The sequence below is a fragment of the Helicoverpa zea genome, chromosome 5 (assembly GCF_022581195.2).
Source record: "Helicoverpa zea isolate HzStark_Cry1AcR chromosome 5, ilHelZeax1.1, whole genome shotgun sequence".
Classification (NCBI taxonomy): domain Eukaryota; kingdom Metazoa; phylum Arthropoda; class Insecta; order Lepidoptera; family Noctuidae; genus Helicoverpa; species Helicoverpa zea.
In genome coordinates this window covers 5918502-5943894 of record NC_061456.1, presented here as the reverse complement: position 1 = coordinate 5943894, position 25393 = coordinate 5918502, and the positions used below count along the sequence as shown (strand labels likewise).

Genomic DNA, 25393 nt, shown 5'->3' with positions numbered 1-25393 from the left:
AGGCACTATATACGGACGAGTTATAGTGTAACACAGCATTTTACTATATTTGTTAGTTACCTATAGTTAATCTCTCATGTGTGACTTAAATAAATAAAGGTAATTTTTCAAATAGAGTTAACAAACATTCATTACGGTCGAAGGGTGCTGGTAGACGACGAGTCTCATCGGTATTACTGACCGTCATATAAATTTTCATTAGCGAAGAGCGCGGGGAATACCTTCATTCGTAATAAACACACGGTACGTGGGCATATTTTTCCACTCTTAGGAATGTACCCCCTTGGGAATCTCTATTGAGTTAACTTGAACATAAATGCTCAGCCAACATTCCTGATGCAATTGTAGGCGATACCATTTCGGTTCAGTCATATTACTTTCGTGACAGTGCAGATCAGAAAATTCGATTGAGCATCATTGAAGTACATCACTACTTTTCTTAAAATCATTACTGGCGTGGTAATAACGCAGTGCATACTGCATAACTACATCAGAAGTGAACTTTCTGTAAACTAAGCACTGAAAAGTGTGATAATATTTGTCATTTAAATATCACAACATTATTGTTTACTAATTGTAATCAGACATTCTGATTCATAATATTACGTGAATGTGTTATTTGATCTGGCCGCGTAGTGTTTAACAGTAACCGTAGCTCGTAGCAAGCGCTACGGCGTAGATCATTTCAATACGTTAACTCGATACTCAGTGGTTAACTATATATGTAGGTAATTGAACATGTTCACATTGTATGTACGTACTACCTATAATATGTCTTTGTTTCGTACATTGTACTCAATACAATAGCTTTCCCTTTGTCCGATTGAAAATCGCAAACATATGAAATAAATTCCCGTGTATTTATATGTCAATCTCCGCCCTCATGTTTATTTTTAACATTAGTTCTGTTAATTCCCGAAATAGGTTACTTATAACTTCAGTAAGCTAGAATACGAAGAAATAAAATGCTGTAAAGTCAATGCTTATTTTATATTCACTGAAAAAAATATATTTTTGATATAAATAAAATATACTTTTGTGTAGAACATATTTAATATTGATGCTACATCCCTCTAAAATCGCGCACGAAAATGTTTGAAAAATCATTCAGAGCAAAACAAAATTTGAATATCCTCTCACATTTTGCAACATACCGGTCGTTAGATAAATTGCTTCGTGTATTTGACCTATAATAACGATATACTGGGTCACTGTATGTAATATAGATGTGAATTCATAGTAAGGTAGCGGGTACACATGTTATATGTTGATTGTTCTTAGACATGCATACTTGAAATAAAAAGTAACCTCCGTACACGGTGTGGTTAAACGAGATATATGCCAATATGTGGAGGTATCCAGGAGGAAAATTGAAGATATCTGTTATACTTTTTTTTTACCTCAATGGAAATAATCTTCAATTATCTCTATTATTATTAAAGTTTTTGGAATTATACCTACTAGAAAACTATAGCTTAAAGTTCAAGAAAGCGCTCGAACATAATAACTTTAACAAACCCATATTTACTCGAAACATGTAAATGTCAAATACAAAGCACATTTAGTTACAATTAACGCTAAACGGATGACCCACAGGAAAGGTCAGCTTTACTCTATCTTCCAAATTAACATAACAAAACTATGTTCCCGTACTGGCACTAATTCTACCTTAATCAAACATTATAAACTGTTTTATGTAGAACATTTGGGTTGAGGGTTTCGCGTAGTTAAATGGTGCAAAAAGTATTAAGTGCTTTTGAATGAATACGATGCGTTTAATTTGCAACAGATTTTAGCAAAATCAACTTCAATTCTAGGGTGTCAATTCTTCATTGTTCCATATAAATATGAAGGTTGACCGTTCATTTCTCCTCTCTTCAGGAAGAAGTTTAATGTTTATAATTGCTCTATCTAGAGGGTGCATAATACGTGCGTCCGGGGTGAGAGGAAGAGTCCTATTAAATCAAATCAAATCAAATACCTTTATTTTCAGACTGCATTGGCCCATAGATATATACCTTAATGACTAACATACATATTATATTATACAAAATTGTTAGTATATAAAAAACTTAAAACTATGTTAGTATCACTTCACATAAAAGCATTTATACGTATATCCTATTAAAGGCGTTTATATTTATACAGACACTATATAATTCTGCTTTCACTTTATATGATCAGGGTATTTTCTACTTATTTCCAGCATGTTTTCCCCAAGACACGGCAACACTTGACTTTTTATTAAACTTGCGTACAACGGCTGTAGTGCAAACATCGTAATCCTCTTTTCTCACTCGCGTGGCACACGGAGCTCACAACTTCCACCCCATTTGTTTAGATAAAGCATTATGACGTCACAACAACAATGATCATACAATTTCATGCTAAAATCGAGTTGGACAAGGAAAAATGACAAACAGGGCTTAGCGAACGCAATTTGTTGTTGCTACAAAGGGCTCAATTTGGGTTCTTCTTTTCGGCAAATTCTTCACGTTAAAAGAAATGAATGGCCGTTTATGTTTCTTAGTGGAAAACTGACACATAGAAGAACATTATTAACATTATATTGCTGTAAGTGATTAGTGGCTTCTAATATTTATCCATGACTGGCAAAAATCTTTTTGTTAATTCTACAATGTTTCGAATAAAAATAACTAAAAACTTTTTAATTTTAAACTCAAACAAATAACTTCTGAGACTTATTAAAGTCCAACTGACAAACATAATTTATGTTTTAACATTTCGATAGTATTTTATTACTATTTTATTTATACCTAATATTTATTAAAAGGGAAGACGATTTAGTTTACAGAAGGTGAATTTCCTAACAGTTTTATGACAGCGATAAAAATGTTGAATGCCTTTATAACGGAATGTTGAGACATTAATAGTTACTCACATTATTTGCTGTTGACACAACAATATTTACTAGCAAAGATTTTTCTCAATACGCATTAAAACGTCGGCATAAGTACTTACTTGCTACCGTCCTGTAGTCTACAAAAAGTCTGAAAATTTTCCTCCGAAAATTTAAAACAAAAATCATGTGAAAATCTAAGAAACGGGATTAAATATTTCTTGGATTCAGGTCACTTGTGTTTCATACGGTTTGTTCTGTATTTCATACAAAACACTCGTAAGTTCGGTTACCTTCGAGGAATGATGCATTTTTCATGACAGAAAACACTAAAACTGTGTAGTGTTTCCCGAAATTCGACCTCTGGGGATGAAGGAAGGAGGGTTAAATGTCTTCTATAAAACTCGTAGTGCCTTCGGTCACTTTTTAAAGACAGATACAATATTAAGAGAGAAAAACTGAATTCGTAAAGCGGTATCAAGGGACAAATATGTTGTCCTTTTGGGTCAGGCTGATATATGTTTTGGTCCAATTTTAAATATACATACAAGCTTCTTTTTCTGACCTATACAACAAGCTTTTTATTCATTCCATTTTCTCCGAGACAGACTCTGTTTTTTCGTCAATGTCACGTTTTACATTTGAATTCGAAGTGTTTCCGGATCTCACGTGAAAATGAGTCTTTAGATAAGTGAGCAGAGCTCACGTGCTTATCTCCCTATACTTTCAAAATTTGTAATCAGGGATTATGTAACCCAATATCGTAGCGTGATAGATGAGTGTGTTTTTTTTAATAAGTTCTCAATTAACCAGGCATAAATTATTGGTGTTAATATAATAACTTCCATTAATAATTCAGGATATCCAAAATTATTAATTTGGCATCACACAAGATAACTGGGTATAATTTGTAGGTAAGCCTTAATTATTATTCATGGTATGTACCTACTTATGCATATTTATTAAACCGAGCACTGGTTTATCAAAGTAACTGTAAACCTCAGTCTTTGACGCTCATGTTTAGTATATAAGGTAAACTTAGTTAAAGGCGCCTCATTAGAATAAACGTGTGATGTTAAAATATTTTCTAGCGTTAAATTCTTGAGAAAATGGTCTTATTAGAAGAATAAGACGGGGTGACTTTTAATTGCCACCAACGTGAAACCTACATGGAATGTCGTTCCATTTGGATTCAGTTAAGAACAGTGAGTCACGTAGTAGGTAATAATATTTTTATAAACAGGATATTATAAAATCTGCAAACGTAAGAATAATCCGGACACAATCTTCCCAATGGTGGATTACTGAAAGCAATAAAATTTTCCCGCTTTCCTGTGAAACGGAGCTCACTCCTCTCCAATAGCTCTAAAGTAGAAAAAATAAGGATTACGTTTTCAGTTCAAAATAAAATCATATTTTCACAACCTTTTATTGATTGGCAGTTCCAGGAAAACTAACTCTACCCAGTTTTTAATCCTCCTTCAAATAAGTTGGTTCGTAGAAATGTTAATAGGTACAGATAAACTAGTAATGGAGGTAAATAGAGTAAATATTCAGTGGCACGCATTATGCAGTTCGATCCAATCTTGAGCTTAGCACACTGATGCGTTAGTTGCAATACGATTATTCGAAATCCATGCTCGTATTCTATAAATAACATTAGTAGTATTATATAGTAGGTTCATACCATACTTCAATAAAATATACTATATATGTATCCTATATTTGTAAAATAATAATATTAAGGATGAGTAAATATCTGACTCTAGCATCCTAATATAATGGCAATAGATTTAACATCGAATGAAATAATCATTCAACAAGTTCTAATTCCAATCTAGACGAGGTATGTCGAAACCACTACAGTTTAATTTAATGTTGTACTCAAATTCTAATGTTCTATGAACTGTAACTGCTCACCTGCAACAAACAGCGCTGTAAGCGCTAAATCTAAAGCGATCCATTAAATGGCAGTCAATCATTATAAGCCGCTCTACTGCAACCATCTCACGTAGACCTGATCCTTCCACGGAGTAACGAACCTGAAAAATAAACTTGAAGGACACACAGTAAAAAAGAAAGTAAGTATACCTGCCTGTCACAGGTACTCGAATATTTAAGTACCTACTCACGTTTATCATTTACGTACTTTTTTACGTCAGCACCTCGACTATTGATTTCAGATTAGCTTATTAAAACTGAAAGCAAAAAATAGAACTCGTTTTTATACAGGTGTGGGTTTGCTCTTTCCAAATGAAGTTAAGATTAACTTAAGCTGCTGTAGATAAGCAAAAACCCACGCAAGTCTGCAATAACCTCCCTACCCCCACAAATACATACATTTTGATGTTGCAAGCATTATGTCAAGACATTCTCCTTAACACTGTCTGATCTGAGAGAACCTCCCTTAAAACCCTATGTTTAATGTCACCTATGAATTGAATAAACCTCTATTCATTGAATTATCATAGCCAGTCTAGCTTATAACATTGTCACGTGGCTTAAGGTAATGCAGCATTTATACCAAATATACTTGTAAGATCAAGAACGTCGTATAATTAAAATATGAACCCACGAAGACTACTGTCATTTACAGCTATAATAAAGTAGCAAATGTGATGCTTCGTTTACGTTTTATAACCCTCATAAATTTAACCACCGTATGTAAGTAGGTACGCATGATTCTCCGCTGAATATTGGCAATTTTCAGTAACCTTACCGACCGCTGACGATGTAAATAATACCTGTGTTTCTTTTCAGTATTATAAGACATAAATAAGAGGTTTTTTATTTGTGGAACACCAGTCATAATCGCGTTGGCTTTGTATTTTTATCCTCACTTTCTTTACAAAAAAGAAAGAATAAACAACGCTTGCAAATAAATTACTCACTGAGCACCATTCGTTAAAAAATGTTCACCAAACTACTCAATGAAACCAAACGTGGTCTACGATCAGCAATTTTTCAGAACAGAATAAATAATGTATGCGATCAGGTGTACCTAGAAATCACGCCGGCGGCCTACGAAGCCATAGAAACACAATCCGGGCACTAAGAAGTCTGACTACTCAATCAGACTAAACCCAGTTATCCTATTTTCGTAGAATGATTTAATGCGCTTACACTACTGTTCCCGTGAAGAGTATAATGATATTGACTTTACTTTGTAAAAGGATTTTGTGCCCGCGTATCACCCTGCTTTTTGATCTAAGGATTCAAAATATTAAAGCAAAAGAATATTACTACTACAAAGTATCCTTTTTTTCTTAGGTTACATCATAGCTGAGGAAAAGATAGGAAACTACAAGGTACGTTAAGTAGAAAGCCTAATACGTTAATTTGTTGCCTCCAGTCGCATTCAGTCAATTAAATAAAGCATAAAATGTCTCAAAATTACTTAAACTTGTTAAAATTACGTACTCAAACTTTTCATCACTTTGAGAACTAAATTAACACATGAAATTGCCTTATCAACGCCGTAAAATATGACTTCCTCATGTTTACTCACGTAACTGCCTAATCAAACGAAATTGTATTACCAAATATCACGGGCCGGTACTCAAAGAAACGTTAACTTAATTCTATCGGCCGATCTAAAACGACTTACGTGCTGACATTTTATGAAGTGTCCACATTATTTATGTATGAAGCATGTTGATTATTACGTAGTTTATGTATCGAATTAAGGTAAAGTAAAAAATATAGAGAATAGGAGAGGAAAAATGATGGGACACCTTATACGTCACGACGATTTTATCAAAAACATCGTGGAAGGGAAGGTCGAAGGAAAGAGAGGAAGGGGTCGTCCAAGATATAGCTACATCAAGCAAATTAAAGAAAAGGTGAAGGTTGTGACATATAAGGAAGTTCAGGAGTTGGCGCTAGATAGGTGTAAATGGAAGGAGCTGCACCGACAAGAGCTGGGCTCTTAAATTAATGATGATGAAAAAAATATATATTTTGAGGGTAAAGATGTTTTTAAAAGAGCACTTTTTCGATGATCCTGAATTTTGATCATCGTTAAGAAAGCTAAATATTATATAGGTATCAAATACTTACGTATAGGTATTGCAACTATGAAGGCGAAACCAGAATTATTTTGGTACAGTCTTCCATTAATTCTCTCACAAATGCCGACAGAAATCTTGAATAGTCTTGTACAAATTTAATTAATGGCTTTCAAAACTATTTCTTAGCATATTCCCTTTACACTGATACAAAACTACATCAGCAGCTGAAGATGAACTTCAAAGTTTGGTAGAACTCCTCGACGGGTAAGAGTACCGACAAATCCAAGTCAGACGTTTAGATTATACTTAATACTTGAAATATACTTTCAGCTAGCGTTGCATTTAATTTTGAAACGTGCTAAATGTGTCTTTGTCATAAATTATTTAATAAGTCATATTCTGGAAAATGTGTCTCAGTACAAAACTAAACGTATTATGAAAATAGTGACCTATAAACTTTAGTGCGAATAAAGCTTGCGATACGGACACTATCACAAAGCAAATCCGTTTACCCCACGGGCCATTTCAAGCTATTAAGTTACCAAACAAAAATCTTTAATCTCCAACTATAAAAGCAGATTTATTGCTGCGTTATGATACCGAAAGACGAATAAAATTGTCTGTACCACAGGGAGTCATGGAAATCGGAAAACACATTACAAATGCAATCGAGCTTTCGACTGTTGTATCGGAAACCGATGTCCTATGGGAAATGAGGTGCACCTCGCAATAACCTGTTTCCTCTACTAATGACAGACGACAATTATAGCGCTTTCACACCAGTCGATTTTGGCTAGAATTTTGTACGCTGGCCGCTTTTATAAGGCTGTCCGTACGATTTGCTAGGGTTCTTCGAGCGAACAATTGACAACTACCGATTCAAACGATGACATATGAGACGAGAAAGAAGGTTTTTTGTCGCGCGTAAGTAAAATACCGAATGGAAAATAAGCTGTTGTGAAAGCGCTGTTACATCATTTGCTCTGTGATGTTCACGTGTTTTCTAGGTTAATTCTATGCGCAAACGGCAGGCGTCCCTGCATTTTCCATTATGTCAGAAATAATTTTTAGAGTGGTGCTAAATTGTTTCCCTCCGCTCCTCACAAAAAGTAAAATACGAATTCCAATATGATTACTTTCCATCATTTTGTTCAAACAACTTATTCGAGCTGGCAGTCTTTCGGTAAATAAATATCGTATTACCGATATTGATGAGACGATCCATAACTGTAGTAAAGAAAATGGAGTATAATTTATACATATAAATAAAGTCGTATTGGTTAAAGTTTGCAAGTCGGACGCTTTTAATATTAGCAAATTAAAGTTTGGATGGCAGACGGCGAGATTACTGACTATAATCCTGAGGGATCGGGGTCAGTAATCGAAGACCAATTTTATATATAGAAACGTATTAGGAAAAGATTCAGTACTGAAATATCTTGTAGGTAGATTGCTCGAGGGATTTTTCGTTCGACTGTGAATTGAGGATAAATGCATTTACAACGTAGGCCATATTATCTATTATAGTCCGGTATTCAGAAAACTTGAAGCATACCTAATAACTAAAAACTTTATATAAAAGTCGAAAGTTTGTTATTTGTATTTGATAATTCTTTACTTTCTTCTTGATGATTATTTTGATAGAAATTGATTTTATTCAGTTACCCCGATGAGCTGGTAATACCGTGGGCGAAAGCTAGTCTTTTATATTAGAGATATGGCTACTGATATATAACTATTAGGATAACATGCATTGTACTGCACTTTCTATTCAACATTGCTACACTAATCATTATCTAGAACATACGACACACAGTCACATTTCGATGTCATCTTTATTTACAAATTATAATATAATCTATACTAATATTATAAAGCTGAAGAGTTTGTTTGTTTGTTTGTTGGAACGCGCTAATCTCAGGACCTACTGGTCCGATTTGAACAATTCTTTCGGTGTTAGATAGCCCATTTATCGAGGAAGGCTATAGGCTACTTTTTATCCGGGTTCGTGCAGAGGTTTCCACGGGATGCGGGTGAAACCGCTGGCAGAAGCTAGTTTGTAAATAAAGATGACATCATCGTAACATCATCGTATTATCCTACTTATATTATAAATGTGAAAGTTTGTGAGAATGTATGGATGTATGTTTGTTATTCAATCACGCAAAAACGGCTGGACCAATTTGATTGAAATTTGGTATGTAGATAGGTGATACCCTGGATTAACACATAGGTTACTTTTTATCAACACACCACGCGGGCGAAGCCGCTGGCGGAAGCTAGTAATCTATATATATAATATATCGATTATAATCTAAGTAAGTACGTTCAGTTACGATGATGTCATTAATATTAACTACTTCCTGAACGCACCTTTACAAAGCGGTACTGTGACATACGACCTTGTCGTTCTGAAAAATAACATCCGCTGCAACCCAAGTCAAGGGCTCGGTATAAGAATACCGATTTATTTATATACCAGTGTTCGGCTATTTAGAACATGAAAGATTTATAAAATCATTATTTTCGTGTCGTTTAAACGACGGAACTAGAATATTACAGAATGTAAAAATAAATGAGTCCTTTTTTTTATATAAGTAAATGAAGGGGAATGTGTTCATTTTATGAAGGTATTTGTACGCTCGAATGTAAAATTCAGTAGTTTAAATGGTATAATTATTGAATGATACGCATTTAAATCATAACTCAATATTGTTTAATAAATCCACCTTTTCAAAGGAATTATATATCAATTTAAAATCAGTGGAGTATTTCCAGTATTTTAAATAAGTCAGTGAATTGACTACACTTACAGATAATTATTCAGTTCACTGGATTTATATGTCATGAAATTAAAGAAGTTTTATTAAAGGAATTTCTGATGAATTGGAATTTAAAACCCATTTTAAAATTGCTCAATTATATTGTATGAGAGAATTGATCATGCAGATATTATGTCATTACTACAATATACTTAAATTCCTGAAAACTGTAAAGAATCGAATTATATTCTATCGAAAACTTCCTTGTTCACTACAAGGAAGTTTTTATCACAATGCCTACTCAATACCATTTGCCCAATTTCGTTCTCGAGAATTCCTGAACGCAATATCAAACCACAGCCAATAAAACATGCGATTTAGGTACCAAAGATGGTGTCACGTCACGCCGCCGCGCCGTCCCTGTTCCAATAATGAGATGCCGAGACATCGCGGTCCCAGTCACCGTGGAAGCATGCAATACTTACGTCATGTATAGTCTTTCATTATGTATCGAAGTTTTACTTTGTCGTGTACGTATCCGAAATAATATTTATGTACTTAAATAATCTATACTAATATTATAAAGAGGAAAACTTTGTTTGTTTGGTTGTAATGGATAAACTCAAAAACTATTCGACCGATTTTAAATATTCTTTCGCCATTAGAAAGCTATATTATCTGCGAGTAACATAGGCTATATTTTATCCCGGTACGGGCAGTAGCTCCCACGGGACGCGGGTGAAACCGCGGGAAAACGGCTAGTAATAAATAAGAGCCTTACCGCAATTCGGACGGGTATGTTTTGCAACGAGACCTGAGCACGTGCAAACCAATAACTACAGTACTTCTGAAAAAGCAAGAGCAACAAATCAAACTTAAGAGCCCAAAAAATAAGTGTAACACGACTCCTAAAGTTTTTCTACATTATTTTACTTAAAACTCTCTCCGGTTCAATAAACGCTCCAAACTTTCGCAATAGAAAAGTTTTTCAGGGACTTGCTCCCGTGCTCGAATTTTTTCGCAATACTAATGAGGAAAGGGTGGTCTTGTGACCGCGACGTTCCATTGTGGAGAAGCACTCGACCTTTTTCGTTCGCAACCGGATCCTACGTCACTAGTGCACTTTTGCTTAGTCAACGATATTCACACAATATTCAAAGTAAAACATTTCTACTTTCACCCCGTAATACAGAGTGTATTTCGGAAAATTTACGTTGCTTTTTTCTAAAGAATGACCCTTAACAAACACTAAGTGTGCCTGCGTTTACTCAAGCATTTTTCTTTTACAAACAAAGCTCTCTTTCTCACACCAATCTTCGTTTAGAAGTACTCAAACTTTACCAAGAAGACGAAATAATCACTTTCGAATATTTGAAAGATTCCATCGAACACTCAACGAATTTCTTTCTTTATTATTTGCTGTGTAATACCTCTTTACATAAAAATGCAAATTCATTCATCTCTTTGTGTCTAAATATCTCCGAATCTGTTTCCAAACGTTCACACAATGACCTACTTCGATCCACTTCTGAATTTTTAATTTCATGCGGTCAACGGATTTAGTTCGGAGCCGAGTTTATTTTGATTTCTGCCTCAAAATAAAAGTTTATTTCAGTGCAATATAACATCTATTTTGGGATGCTTCAGGAAATGCGATTTGTTCATATCGAATAAGACGGCATGAGCTAGAAGCAATGTGCTTTATTTTTCATTTCAAAATGTTTTCATAGTAATATATGTAGAATTAAAATATAACTGTACAATATGGGTTGCCGAAAAGTAATTTCTCAATTCGTATTCTTTAAGACTACAAAATCTTTGATGTCTTTTCTCCTAAAGTTACGTAAAAGCATACAAAAAAATCATAAAATCGAATTACGAACGTTTGACAAATTCCAATAATTAAATGTCAAAAGTTTCCTCACAAAGTTCGTTCAACATAATTTGTATATAGTAAAATTATTACGATTCAATAAGTAGGTGGATTCGGTTCTCAACTTCCTTAACAATTCTTTCAATGGAAATATAAAGTTACGTAATTATTGCCCAAACTTGAGGAATTGTAGGCTAATTAATTCATTGTTCATATAGGTACCAATAAATCAACTTCAGCTCAGTCGGAATGTTACATTGATTTCAAATCGCTTAAAGTCAATATGTAAACATAATATGAAATAGGCCTTTTGTTAGGGATTTCATATGAGGGGTCTTAAACAAAGTTAATTAATCTTCCATATTATGTAGGCTGCGATAAATCGATTTTATTTCTTACATACGCGCGGATATAGTACCTGCTGACTTGGGTATGCTGTTTCTCAGACAATTCAACTCAACCCTTGATTAATGGCTTTTGTGGAAGAGCTACCACAATTCCGTCAAAGTCACGTACGATAAACCACCAAACGTGGGAGATTTTCAAACAAAAAACTTCGCTTTCTGAAAGTCAGTTACAGATCTATTGTATGAGATAAAACCTCAAAGGCCTTGCTTTCACTTGTCTTCTTTTGAATGTTTCTCTATAAGAATGATCAAAAACTTTTCTGAAAGTAAAAAGCTATCACTAGGTTTATATTTTTGTACTACCATTCATAGGTTACCAAGTTAGTGCAGTGGTACCTTACCAATTTCAAATATTTAAGACATATTTTGTCAAAGACCGCCTTCACCAAATATCTTATTAAGCAGCAATTATTATGAACAAATACCTCCTCACCTCCTCTAAGCATGTTCTTGACACATGCGTTAATTACTTCCTCTGAACTTATAATAATATATTACAACCAGGCAGATGTTGTGATACTGGATTAAATTATTAGGTCGTATGTATTTTCTATTTCTTAACGCCAAAGTTAGAATTAAAACTAAAATAAAATACTGATATTTTCTTCAACTCTTGACTCCAAAAATCCGCCACGAGTTGCAGACTAAAGTTAGAAGCAATCCATTAATGGATCTTGAAATGTTCCAAACTTTGGCCATTGAGCAAAGGATTTATAACATCACAATACTTCCACTAAAAATGATTTATTTTGAAACAAGACAGAAATATTTCGGCACGTGTGTTTCATTGCTTTCAGTACTCACTAAATATTACGTTATTATAAATTACTAACTTTCCGCCCGCGGCTTCGCCCGCGTGGAATTCGGTTCACCCCTCCCGCTGTGGGTTAGCAGCGGTGAGGGAGTGTCAGACTCTTACTGACTAAAATCGTCGTGTTCCGTCCTAGGCCTTTATATACCAGGGCCGCGGTACCTCTTTCGAACAACCCGCAGCCGCGGCTGGCCCTGGCGCTACTGGGCCCCACTGATTTCAAAACAGACTAATTCGCGGCGAACCTTAACACCACGATACAGAAAAGCACAACGCCATCTATCGAGCTATCGGGAAGCTCGCGATTGAACAATGAGCTACAGGTTAAAGCGCGAGATATCATTGCACTTCTTACGTATCTTAAAAAAAACAACGTCACCACGTTTTAAAAAGCTATCATTCCACTTCTTATGTATTTTAAAAACACATCGTTACCACGTTTTAAAAACACCCAGCGCCATCTATCGCATACCTCAAGAACGAAATAACTTAACTAATACTTATACCAATTAGTAATTCGTTGAATTATAGTTAATTCAGGATAAGTAGATGTAAAAAAAACAGTTAAGACGATAAAACAAATCGTACGTCATCCCTCGGGAATTCCTCATTTTCGAGGATTCATTATCGTATCATTTAGCTTCTAAATTTATATGTTCATATTCGTTTGCAATATATAAGTAGATGTAAAAAAAAACAGTTTAGATGATTAAACAAATTGTACATCATCCCTCGGGAATTCCTCATTTTCGGGGATTCATTATCGTATCATTTAGCTTCTAAAGGACAATGGGCAGATTGGTATACCCCACCAATAGCAATGTCATATATATCATTGGATAGGCCTTTTTATGTAGAACAATATTTACTATGACAGCTTTGCTGAAATGTTTGTCCGTTCTGAGATATAGATCAAAAACTGTGCAAAAGTTAGAACTAAGTAATCTATTGATAACTCAAGTTTTTAAAGGAAAATCTAAGAACTACTAAGTGTAAGTCTTGTATATGAAAGAAAATCAGATTACAGTATTGATTAGCATCAGTTTTAAGATTGTTTGTTATCTATATCTCAGAACGGACAAACAATAGAACAAAGCTGTCATAGTAAATGTTGTACCAGTTAAAAAGACCTATCCAATGATATGTATGACTTTCCTATTGGTGCGGTTTCTCACTACGCCCAACATCCAGTTGGTACAATAAAAGGTTGAAATGCTACATAATAGTAACAATTATGGATCCTAACGGGCACAGTAGTACTTACAAGACTTAAAGTTATTAGTACTTAGATTTTCCTTTAAAAACTTGAGGTATCAATAGATTACTTAGTTCTAACTTTAGCACAGTTTTTGATCTATATCTCAGAACGGACAAACATTTCAGCAAAGCTGTCATAGTAAATCTTGTCCTACATAAAAAGGCCTATCCAATGATATATATGACATTCCTATTGGTGGGGTATACCAGGTCCCATATATTTGTGCCCATTGTCCTTTACATGTTTATATTCGTTTGCAATATATTACCTTGTTTTAAACGACACACAGCGCCATCTACAATCCATCCATCAAGCAAACAATATTTTTGTTTTCCCTCGGGAATATCTATTTTTTTCGGGATAAAATGTACCCTATTATTTAATCCGGACTTCTAACTTTACGTCTGCAAAATTTCAAAGCAATCGGTTCAGTAGTTACGGCGTGAAAGCGGAACAAACAAACAAACAAACAAACAAACTCACTTTCCGATTTATAATATTAGTAAGGATGATTTTGCTTCACCGACGTATATTCAACCAAAAAAACTAATACGTATTCGACGTCAATTTGTGACGTCCAATTGACGTAAATATCTAATGACATTCACTTTATGTTTCACGATAAGATTAACACACATTTCACTAAATTAAGTTGTATGTTCTCTTTTCTACATCATAAACCTGCATTTAAAGTTAAACGTGCTGTGAGATTATGTCTTGGAATTGCTTTTCTCGGGATGAAAACAAATTTATTTCTTAAACCGCCTCTAACGTATAACAAAGAAACTATTTTATGCAAATGTAAAGTCCACGTTTCAACGATTGCATATTTTTCTAAGCTTTTTACAAACCCAAGGTTATTTAGTAATGCGATCCAGCGAGTTATTTAAAAAACAACAATTATAAATAGCAGTATATTGTATCCGCTATTCATTTTTCGCAAAACGTCTCGTAGGCAAGCCGCCAAGCATTCGTTGAACCCTGTATGCGAATATTTATTTACTCGTCGGCGTAACAACTTCACTCCGGACTAACAAAACTTTAGCCGACTATTAAAATGCCGTCACCAGTTTAAAACTCATATAAATCTCGTAGTCTTTAATTATTTCGTAGTAATTGCTTTACGTGATTTGAGACGTAACTGGTCAATTAAAGAGTAGACACATACGTAGCGTTGTTTGTATTCGAATCGCAAACTGACTCAACCTATTTTATTTCCACCAATTACTGTAGGATTAATACACTTTAAACCAAACCAAAAGAGACCTTACCTCCAGGTTTAACTCCGCTTTAAAGTTTTACACTACTTACCAAAATATTCATTGTTTTTTTGAACACGCATATTCTGACCTCATTATACAATATACATTATGGCTACAAAGGATTCTCTTATTAGTGTAAGCAAAAGCAAAATTTTAATGAATCTGTAATATTCGCCACGTTGGTGAAAAATTTTGAGGACTCCTCCACTTTGCTCCCCTCTCCTATTGTGGTGATACTTGACCCGTTTGTCTAAGTTGCCGCCTAGTTTACACTTCAGCTAAACTATAGGTACTTATGTGAGAACCTATCTACATAGACTTACATTTATAAACATTCTATTGTTTTATCCCTTTAGGTAATGTTGCGCAAGTTAAGAACGCTTAGATAATAAACACAAACTGTGCATTGTGATGTCGAACCTGTTGATTAACATGTATTAAAAAAGTGATATTTTCGTTAGGAGTTGGTAAATTCAAAGAAGATTATCGTTATTTACCCAAATATGATAATATATTTACCCATAATGTCGCAATACGAGTATAAGCTTTTTACCAGCTATTTTCTCATAGGTATAGGTACCGCACGTGGAGAAAGAAATGTAGGATACCGTATATGTATGGATCATCTATACGCAACCAATATAAATACAAAGGCTTAAGTACTTATGTACCTAATACTGGGTATTATACTTACCTAAAAATATACTTATTAATGTTTTTTGTATTTGGAATTTATCTTATAAATTATTCAAGTGGGGACAATAATGCAGCTTAGATTAAATGAGCACAATTTAAATGTTGTATGTTACTGCCTACAAATGAACGAGTGTGTACGCTTGTCAACATGTCAGCCCTGCGTGCACAGAGGCTGTTTGACTTTTTGTCCTATCCGTTACAAACATGCCGACAAAATAAACTGATCCTTTCACCTCCGTATTTTTCACAGTTTTACCTCTTTTTTTTTCAACTCTCATAACAACTGTTCACCTAGTAATAAGCATTACTTTTTGTTTCTTTAGGTTGAAGATTCGTTGTACGGAATTGGCAGACTTTACACGAAGAGACCCTCCTACCCTACCTACTATGGCTCAACATCCCTTCCATAAAACATTCCTTAATCGTTCTTCAACTTACATTATAGTACGCAAAAAGCAACTTAACATTTAAAAACATTCCAATCGACGTAAACCTTCTTACTTATTACTGTGTAAAATCCCGTCCTAACGGAAGATAAGTACCAGAAAGAGTTGCTCGCCACTAGTTCCTAGAAGTAGCTCAATCGACGCGCGTAAACCTCTTCGGAGGGCGCGAGGGGCCTGCGCGATGCGGTCTCGCCAGGGATGTACGTAATATATCCTGCGGATGAAGTAGTTTCCCTGACATACCGCTCGCAATCGCTGCCTCGGCCACGGCAGCGGCCTACGCTTGACTTGATCTACGGGCCGCCGCCGCGAGCGCCGTTTAGCGCGCTACCCCCGCCCCGTACCCCCACCCTCATCAGCGACCAAACCCACCTCAAAACGGCGCCTCCGGAGCCACCAGAGCGCGCGCCGGCATCGCCGACGCCGTCGCTCGAGCGCCCAAAGCTGCGCGAGCGCACCAAGGCGAAGCTGCTCAAGAAGCTTGGTCGCCATGAGGACAATGAATTCGGCAAAATTGTTAGAACCCCCGCTCCCGATGAATTCGAACTGCCCGCTCCCCTTCCTACTCCAGCATTCTCGAGAAAGAATATTTTCGACCGCGACTTCGATGCACTGTTCGAAGTGGCGAATTCGCCGCAGTTTGGTGCTCATATCCGAGTTACTACACCAGAACCGGATCGCCGTTCCGATGTATCGGCGGCACACTTTCCCACACCTACAGCGTCCACGCTGAGCCTCCTACCACCGCGGCCGCAGTCCGAGCCGAGCTCCTCGCCCGCCACCTCTGCTCGTACCTCTACGCCTTCGACGCCAACACCACAACGATCGTCCACTGAAGGTTCTGAATGAAAGTGTGGATTGAGTTTGCGAACGAGTGATCATCCGACTAACCCATGCCGCCACATTAATTTAGCATGGTTACTTGGCGAATAACAGCATTAACGCTTCACTAGGCACGTTCTCTTCACATCCATGAAGTTTGATATAACAGTGTGAGGGTTATTGAATTGATTAATATAATAAATGATGCAGGAATGTTCATATATTGCATGTAATATAACTGTTCTTTACTCTTTTGGCCCAGGTCCGAATACTAAGTCGAAGAAAGTTAGTTTCTTCCGTAAGCTGAGTCGGGCGAAAGAGCCGACGCTGCCGCGTCCTGCCACCATGCAGCAGCAGCCGTCTCTCGAGATGGCTCTGCGAGAGCTCACGCACCCGACGCACAACGAACAGCTCAAGAATCAACAGCAAGTCACATTCAAGCTGGTCAAAACAGGTAAGCCAATAAAATCCTTTGTAGAAAATACATGATCAGTTACATTTTTTAAAACTATGTAGTTATGAAGCGCGATGCCAAAATAGAATTTAATATTTCATTCCATCGCACAGAGAATATTTTTACCGGGAAATTCATTTGCGAATTGTTAATTAAATTACACTGCAGCAGTCAGTTTGCTTTGATATTGAGAAATGCTGAATACACATTGGCCAATTCCAGCTTAGAGCGTGGACTAGATAATAAAGGCACTACCTATGTGTATTGCTTGAATAATACATATCCTAATCCTACCTCTGCTATGAATATTTGATTAAGTATAAAATACATTAGATAAAGCCTCAGGTAGGGAAATAACCCATAAATTAACGATGCTACTCGCAACTTATATCTGTAAAACGACTTCACGTCATACAATTATAGTCACCAAGAAAAATAAAGCAGAAAAGCTCCGCAACTGAATAGCCATAATCTTATCTAACGCTTTACCTTATTACCTACAAACAGTTCACAGCTACTATTCCATTGAATTCAATCCCCTACGTGACTCAAGTGAAACTATCATCTAAACGAGGCCTAAGTCAAGTGCTTGCGATAAAAGTAGTTCAGAACATTTTACGTTCCGTTTTACTTCTCACTTCAAAGTGTAACAATGTCACTTTTTGCGAGCCACGTCTGTAACACAAAGGGAACCTATTATATGTGTTCTCTAGTGCAGATTAAAGGCACTGACGTGGCGTCTGATAGACTTAATAAAGGCATAACATTCTGAAATCTCGTGAATTATGCGGGTATGTTTAAATGCAGCATTTTGCCTGAGTATTGTGTTTTGTATCGGGATTGTACCGGTTGTTTTAATTATGAAAATACTTATAACTTACTATATTTCATACGAAGACAGTATACAGCCTATTTAAAGCGAGATAAAAGATAACAATCCAGTGGAAAATAGCTGTACAGGGTTTTGTAGAATACATTTTTTTCACGCATTCCATATGGCTTGCTTCGTCGGTGGTCGACTTTACACCCTTTGTATTGTGTTTTTTTTTTTTTGTTTTCACGATACTGACTCACGCAACTGCCCCGAGGCTCGCGGTTGACATAAACCCAAGGCCACAATGAATTTCCAACGTTTTGTTTTGATTTAGACGTTCGTGCAACACCAAAAAGCAACTTATTTAAATAACAGTGGAAGCAACGAATTAATATCTTAATAATTGGAAAAGTTTCGAAATGAGACAGCTGAAATTAATGTTAATAAACGCAAGTACTTATTTTGTAAATAAAAATCAGGCGCATAATATTTTCGAGGCAATTAGGCTCAAGTTTAAGAAGTCTTTGATTCTATCCTATTTCCGAGGACCCGCCGACTTAAAGTAGGTACGTTTTGCGCTTCCGAAAGAGATCGTGACTCGACTTTGAAATAAGTACTAAAAACGCTAAATAAACGTCGGTAAAGATTTGACTCGTTAATAGCAACGTCTTGTAAATAGATTTATGAGAGTATTTATTTTCTTAGGAAAAAAGTAATAAGTATCATCGGATTTACCTACTTAGTATATTTTTATTTTAGGATTTATGTTCGTATCAATGCTGGAATCTGGATGTTCGCTCTAGCAATGCAATTTGTGCGCCGACCGCAGCGGCGGTCACTACGTGGGATTACCTACGTTACAACAAAGAGCAAAACACTTTGTTACTCTACCGCTTTTCGGGACGTATTTCTCGTTTGATGATGCCATCCATTCATTTCCTGCGATGGGAATAAAAGGCTTTGCGGTTAAGTTAGAGTGCTCTAACCAACAAGAGGTGAAAAATGTACAAGGTTGTTTTTCAAACATTGTCATTTGTAACCGCTTGTATGAAAGATATTCGTAGACTTCATTGTGCTTCTGCCTTTTTGGTAACGGTAGATTAGATACACGCTTCTATACAGGAATGAATTTTATCCAGTGCGCCAACTTTGTCAACTTAAAGTTAAATAAGTTTTATAGATACGTATATTTTTATTTTTTAGTGTTTTAGTACAAAAAAGAAAAGTTATTGATATCGAAAGATGTTTATTTTGTAACCGATAGTACGGTCACAGTCGTCATAGTATGCACGGCGGCAACGCGAAACCGGTTTATTGACGGAGCTCCGCTCGGCGCGCTTAAGAATAGTTGGTATCCATATTTTGCTGATTATAGGGCGGATAAAAGAATGAAAAATTTTTTTTTACTGATGATGCAGATATGTTCTTTAACGATTCTGGACCACCAGTTTTTTTTTGCGCACTCATTAAAATTCATTCCTGTATAGGATTTATTATTATTGTGAAAAATATTTTAAAATAAATGAACAAAGATCAAACAAAGTACAATGAATACAGCTCACTATGAAAATGATATCCATATAAAAGTAAAAAGTCATGGATTTTTCTTTTCACCCAAAAATGCTGCGAGCGCCGTTTGCAAATCATATTAACAATCAAGCAGCCCCACTTGTTACTTTTACTAGAATATCTTCTCTCTGGGGCATATACGTTACATACTGATACAATCTAACACTTTTAGTATCTCATAAATAACAAAAGGCAGCAATTTCGTCTGACTAAATTAGGGTGAACGAACCAAATCTAGCAATTAACTTTTAAACCAACCTTACAAGAATTTATGATTTTTCCGATCCACATCTTTAGCTATTTAGTTTACCGTTTATATCTACGAATACTATACTTGGTCTATATTTTGGAGAGAAAAGTACATCTACAGGTATCTCTACCGCCACTTGTAATTTATTAATTCTTCGAAAATATATTGAGAATTTAATAAAAGCATAGATAAAAGTAGAAGAGAGCTTTTAAAACATCATGATACCTCATTAAAGCAATGCCAATATAATATGAATACTGAAAATGTTCCTGGCAGTTCTTTGAAAAAGAAAACAATGATTGATTCAGTATTTTTAAACACAAAGCCGCACAAGTACTTATTCAACTGAATATCGATATGTTCATTTGAATGAATTCATACAATGAGTGGAAGCAAAAAAGCAATGTAAAGTTAACAAATGTGCGGCCCAAAAAGCAGATGTGGATTTCATGCGGAGACATAATTTGTTTAAAATCTGGCTTCTCTTTATTCCAAGAGCATTTGTATAATTGTACATGTGTGCGCTAACTGTACACTTAAAGCAAGAACATCCATTATTTTAATGGGAATCAAAACACTCGCGGATGGTGTTCCAGTAAATTTGTACCACAAAGCGTACTATAACAACAGTATAACTGAGCTATTTTAACATACAAACATTTTCCACGGAACATTACATAGGTAAATGGACTCGGCCATGCCTTAATAATGCAGTGCTCAGCCGCCGCGAACTAGTAATAAAGTTGCTAGTTTAGCATCGCGGTTGAATAATGAATTGCAAACTGTAGAATGAACCAGTGTTTTAATTAGTATTTTACTTGGGAATTCGATTTTCGTATTTTTGTAGTTGTATTGAGGCTGTTATCTTTGGAAAAAATGTCTCGTTTGCTTCGTCTCATGTTCACTTTATGTTTCATAGCAATGCAATGCAGAGAACTGAAATCTTAATATTCTTAGTGCTGGAAAATTGGCAAAGCTAGCTAATTATAATAAACTAGGTTAAAATAATTTAAAACCTAGGTGAAAACCTATTTTTAAGGTATAAAAAACTGAATTGCTACTAAAGAATACTTATACAGAATAAGTTTGATCATTATTTACGTAATGCATCGATAAAACACATTACTAAATCGATGCGTCACGTTCCCATGTACGTAAATGCTATCGGTCTGATATGACAATGATGATGAATGGAACCATAATGAACTTTTAATCGGCCAAACTTTCACGCAATATTTTCGAATTGTGGTCGGAATTGAAATTCGGGGGCTTGTTACTTTTTTATATTTACCTAGTTCCTTACTTTCTCACTGCTCTCGGCTTTGATAGCATAGTAAGGCACTTTATCCCTGAAATCACAAAATATTATTCGTTTTGTATGTCTCTACCAGACCTCGGGACTATAGAGTCCCGGATTTTTGGGAGGCGAACGTGGGGCCGAAGCCAACACGCTGAAGCCCTTTTGAACTTTAATGAAATGGTGACACAAAGCCGACGATTATCCCTGTATACACTATTGAAATGTACCCAAGGACAATCCCCGGTTCTGTGCTAAACTATTGCTAACTGTGGATGAAAACTACTTGGGCTATTGTGATGGGATGCTAATGGACTAGGAATGGGGAAACTACGGGAACTATGGCACCTGCCGATGACAATGTATTAAATACATGAAAAATGGCAGGTGGAGACTCGCCACCTCACTTACTGGGCCCCCGGGAATCATTCGTTTCAAGGGGGCAACAGGTACATGAGGGGCTGAAGGGTGAGGATACCTCGGCGGACTTTAAACGCAGATCACGCGCTCCCTGTGGGTCCAGCATCACCGGCCCACTCGCCACTTACCACGAGGCACCTACCCTCCGAGTGGGCTGCTAACCCTGCTCTAGCGACTCCACTCTGACCAGCCGATGAAGGCAAGCCAAGAGGCGGGAGACCTATCCCCCGTCATGCTTCACTCCGGCAAGCCGGAGATGGGGGACAGTATACTCTCCCTGGAGCACTCGGATATATAGCCCCGCAGGGTCGCTACTCCCCGTCATCCGCCTCAGATGCCCTGCGGGGCATATTATTCGTATTATTAGCAGAATTACTTCTTTTAAGGAGTAATTATGCTAAAATAACGTATTATATGTACATGAAAACAATACACGAATTTTCCTTATATTTTATCACTTCCATTGACAAACGCAAGAGCGAAGAACATTTTATATGACACAAACGTATGTATAATGTAGTATGTCACCTGGTTGTTTACTCACGCACGTTTTGAGAGTCATCTGGAAGTGGGTCGCTATGGTTCAGGACACACAGTGTGTTCTCTTTTATCCACAGTTCCCTCTTCATGCATTTTTAATTATATTCACGTGACAAATGTACAGGGACGCTTCTATGGACGCGTGTGTACATTCAGTTCGAAGTTGTTGTTTAAGTATAAAATAAACATTGAGTTTATAATACCTGCTGTGTATTTCCACGTTTCATGAAAAACCTTGTAAAACGATCACACAGAATTTAACGATATTTCGTATAAAATGTCGTATTAAAATCCAATACGAAAACTAAAGTGAACTTTATATATATAGGATCTTATTAAATAGAATTTATAAAATTCTTGACAAATCCAATCGCCGATTAAGTTCATGTCGGAACAATAAAAGTATTAAATGTGATGAATGGCTCCGAGAGTTTTCTCAAGAAAGAAACAGACGTAAATCGGTGCTGAACAACGCTGGTTTAAAAAATAAATACTTGACTTGTACGTCTTAATTACTAAACTCATTTAATTATTGCTAAACAAAGAACATAATTAAACTGGTATTAAAAAAAAAAAACTAAGGAAAAACAAAAATAAACAAGAGATTATTTTTTATTATATGTTTAGTTTTTAACATAAATAGCACCACCCACGTGCAAATTAATGACGGCTAACTTCAGAACTTCTTATTTATAAAGTCTATAAAACTAGGTATGTAGGTAGGTAGATAATATACTAGGGATAACTTTTATTTATAAAAGCTGCAATATGCACTATTGGAATTTAGCAACTCGTGTTCAGTTTCAACCTACATACATGATACAGGGGCGGATCCAGACTGTGGGCACCCGTCCTACAGCTGAAAATTATAAAACAACAAAAAACATACATTCGTATAACGGGAGTAACTACGTAGGTGGAGAACATAGTGGTAGTTCATAGGGGCAGTGTATAGGAGGAGTACATAGTAGTACCTAAAAAGAATAAGAAGTGTGTTATTGTAAGCAAACTAGGGTTTGGGCATGCCTACAGTGCCCAATACGACTAATCCGCCACTGGTGTAATAGACCGATAATCATAATCCTTGACATTACATATGTAGGTACTACAGTTATGCACTAGAATATCTTCTTAACTTCACAAGTCACGCCAAAGAAAACAATGTCCAATTTGCTACAATTACGTATCCGTATAACCCATTCAGTCGTACGTGACAGCTAACTGTTGTGGTTTCCCTTCGCACGCATAGGTACATACATAACACATGTCTTTGTATGGTAATCCTGACATACAGCCTGATGTTTATTTTACGCATGTTAACGTTTCGGTTTCCAGTCACTGCGGAGATGTGGTTGACACCTTAACACCCGTGCTGAGGTATCTAAGGAGCATGATATCTAAGACTGAAAGCGACAGCAATAGGATTAGTACTAAATCCAACACCATTGTGATAATTACTCGCTTAGATGGGAATATAATTATATCAGACGCCAAATTGTTCGAACTGTAATAGGAATTTCTAAGTGTGATTGCGATAAGTAATTCCAACTTGCTCCGTTTGAGGAATTGTTCATGGAAATTAATAATGAGTTCAATATTAAACTAATAACGAAATTGAATTTCGAACATCGGGTACAGCGAAATAAGTTTGTATTTGAAACAAACACGAAAGTAACGGATTAAATTGTTGAATACCAATAATATCGTTACACTAAGTGTTGTTAAATAAAAACGTTCACTGTATACACTCAAGTTTAATAACTACGTATTGTACCAGTACCGATTTAAAAAAATACAACCAGATTCTATGAAAAATAAACACAGCAAAAACCACCGCATCATCACTTCATTTATGTCTCCATAAATAAATCGATCTTGTTTTGAATATGAACCTCAGTAAAAATTTTCAATACTGTACTCGCATACATTTTCATTACATTTAAAATGAAAAGAAAAAAATACATATTTTTTGCCCTTGACTTTAAATGTAAACAAACCCACTATATTTTATGGGGAAATAATTTTTAAAAGATGTCATCATTGATAAGTATCCATCTCCACTTCCATCTCAATCAGTCATCAATACTGACGTAACGCAAGTCGCGATTTGCGTTATCATCGAAACGGCCATACATTTCAGTTTGTCCTGCATTATTCTCCTAACCTCCGCGGTGAATGCACAAACGCAGGACAACCATTCATTTTACATTATAATCCTACAACCACGGGTTGTAGCGGAACTAGGAAGAGAAGATTAAAGGCAGCATGGCAGCATGGCAGCATGGTTCACAAAAACCTATATTCATGCACGGTGCCTAGTTTAAATTAAAAATATTGTTGAGGATTTTGCCCGTTCTACGGATTGATTAGGAGACGCAGTCGTTTTTCGATGTAACGGCTAAAGCTAGGTGTAGCCGGCCACATGCGGCTAAACTTATGTATCCTTGGTTCGGTTTTATGTATATCAAATCAGAGTAAATCAGTTAGGAAAGGCGAGATAAGAATCTCATAACAAAGCTAAACAACTAAAATCCAACAAATAGAGATTATCACGCTTTCGTAAAACAAAGATTTAATCCTAAAAATGTTTGTCTAATTTTAATGCTAACCGTTGTTAGTGCTCCTAACATGAGACGAGCTATGCAGCGCGGTTGTTCAGCTTTTCGCTTTTGTGTCTTATTCTGCGTTTCGTAATAATTACACAAAACAACGCGAAACCCAGAAACAGTCGCTGCATTACACTGAAAAAGTAAACAAAAGTGGAACTAAACCGCAGTATCGCTGGATGCACGTGGCACCTTATTGTGACTAACAGCCATTTCTCTGCGGTTCCCCACTTCCC

At 36.0% G+C, this 25393-nt stretch overlaps 1 protein-coding gene across 1 annotated transcript in view; it reads left to right on the top strand.

Moving 5' to 3' along the window:
- LOC124630203 overlaps nucleotides 1-25393 on the top strand; it is a 151149-nt gene that overhangs the window by 24033 nt on the left and 101723 nt on the right. Inside the window, exons 2-3 of the mRNA XM_047163947.1 lie at nucleotides 16263-17223; nucleotides 17470-17661. Of these exons, the coding sequence (XP_047019903.1) occupies nucleotides 16584-17223; nucleotides 17470-17661 (832 nt within the window). The 5' untranslated portion in view covers nucleotides 16263-16583. The remainder of the gene's footprint in view (nucleotides 1-16262; nucleotides 17224-17469; nucleotides 17662-25393) is intronic.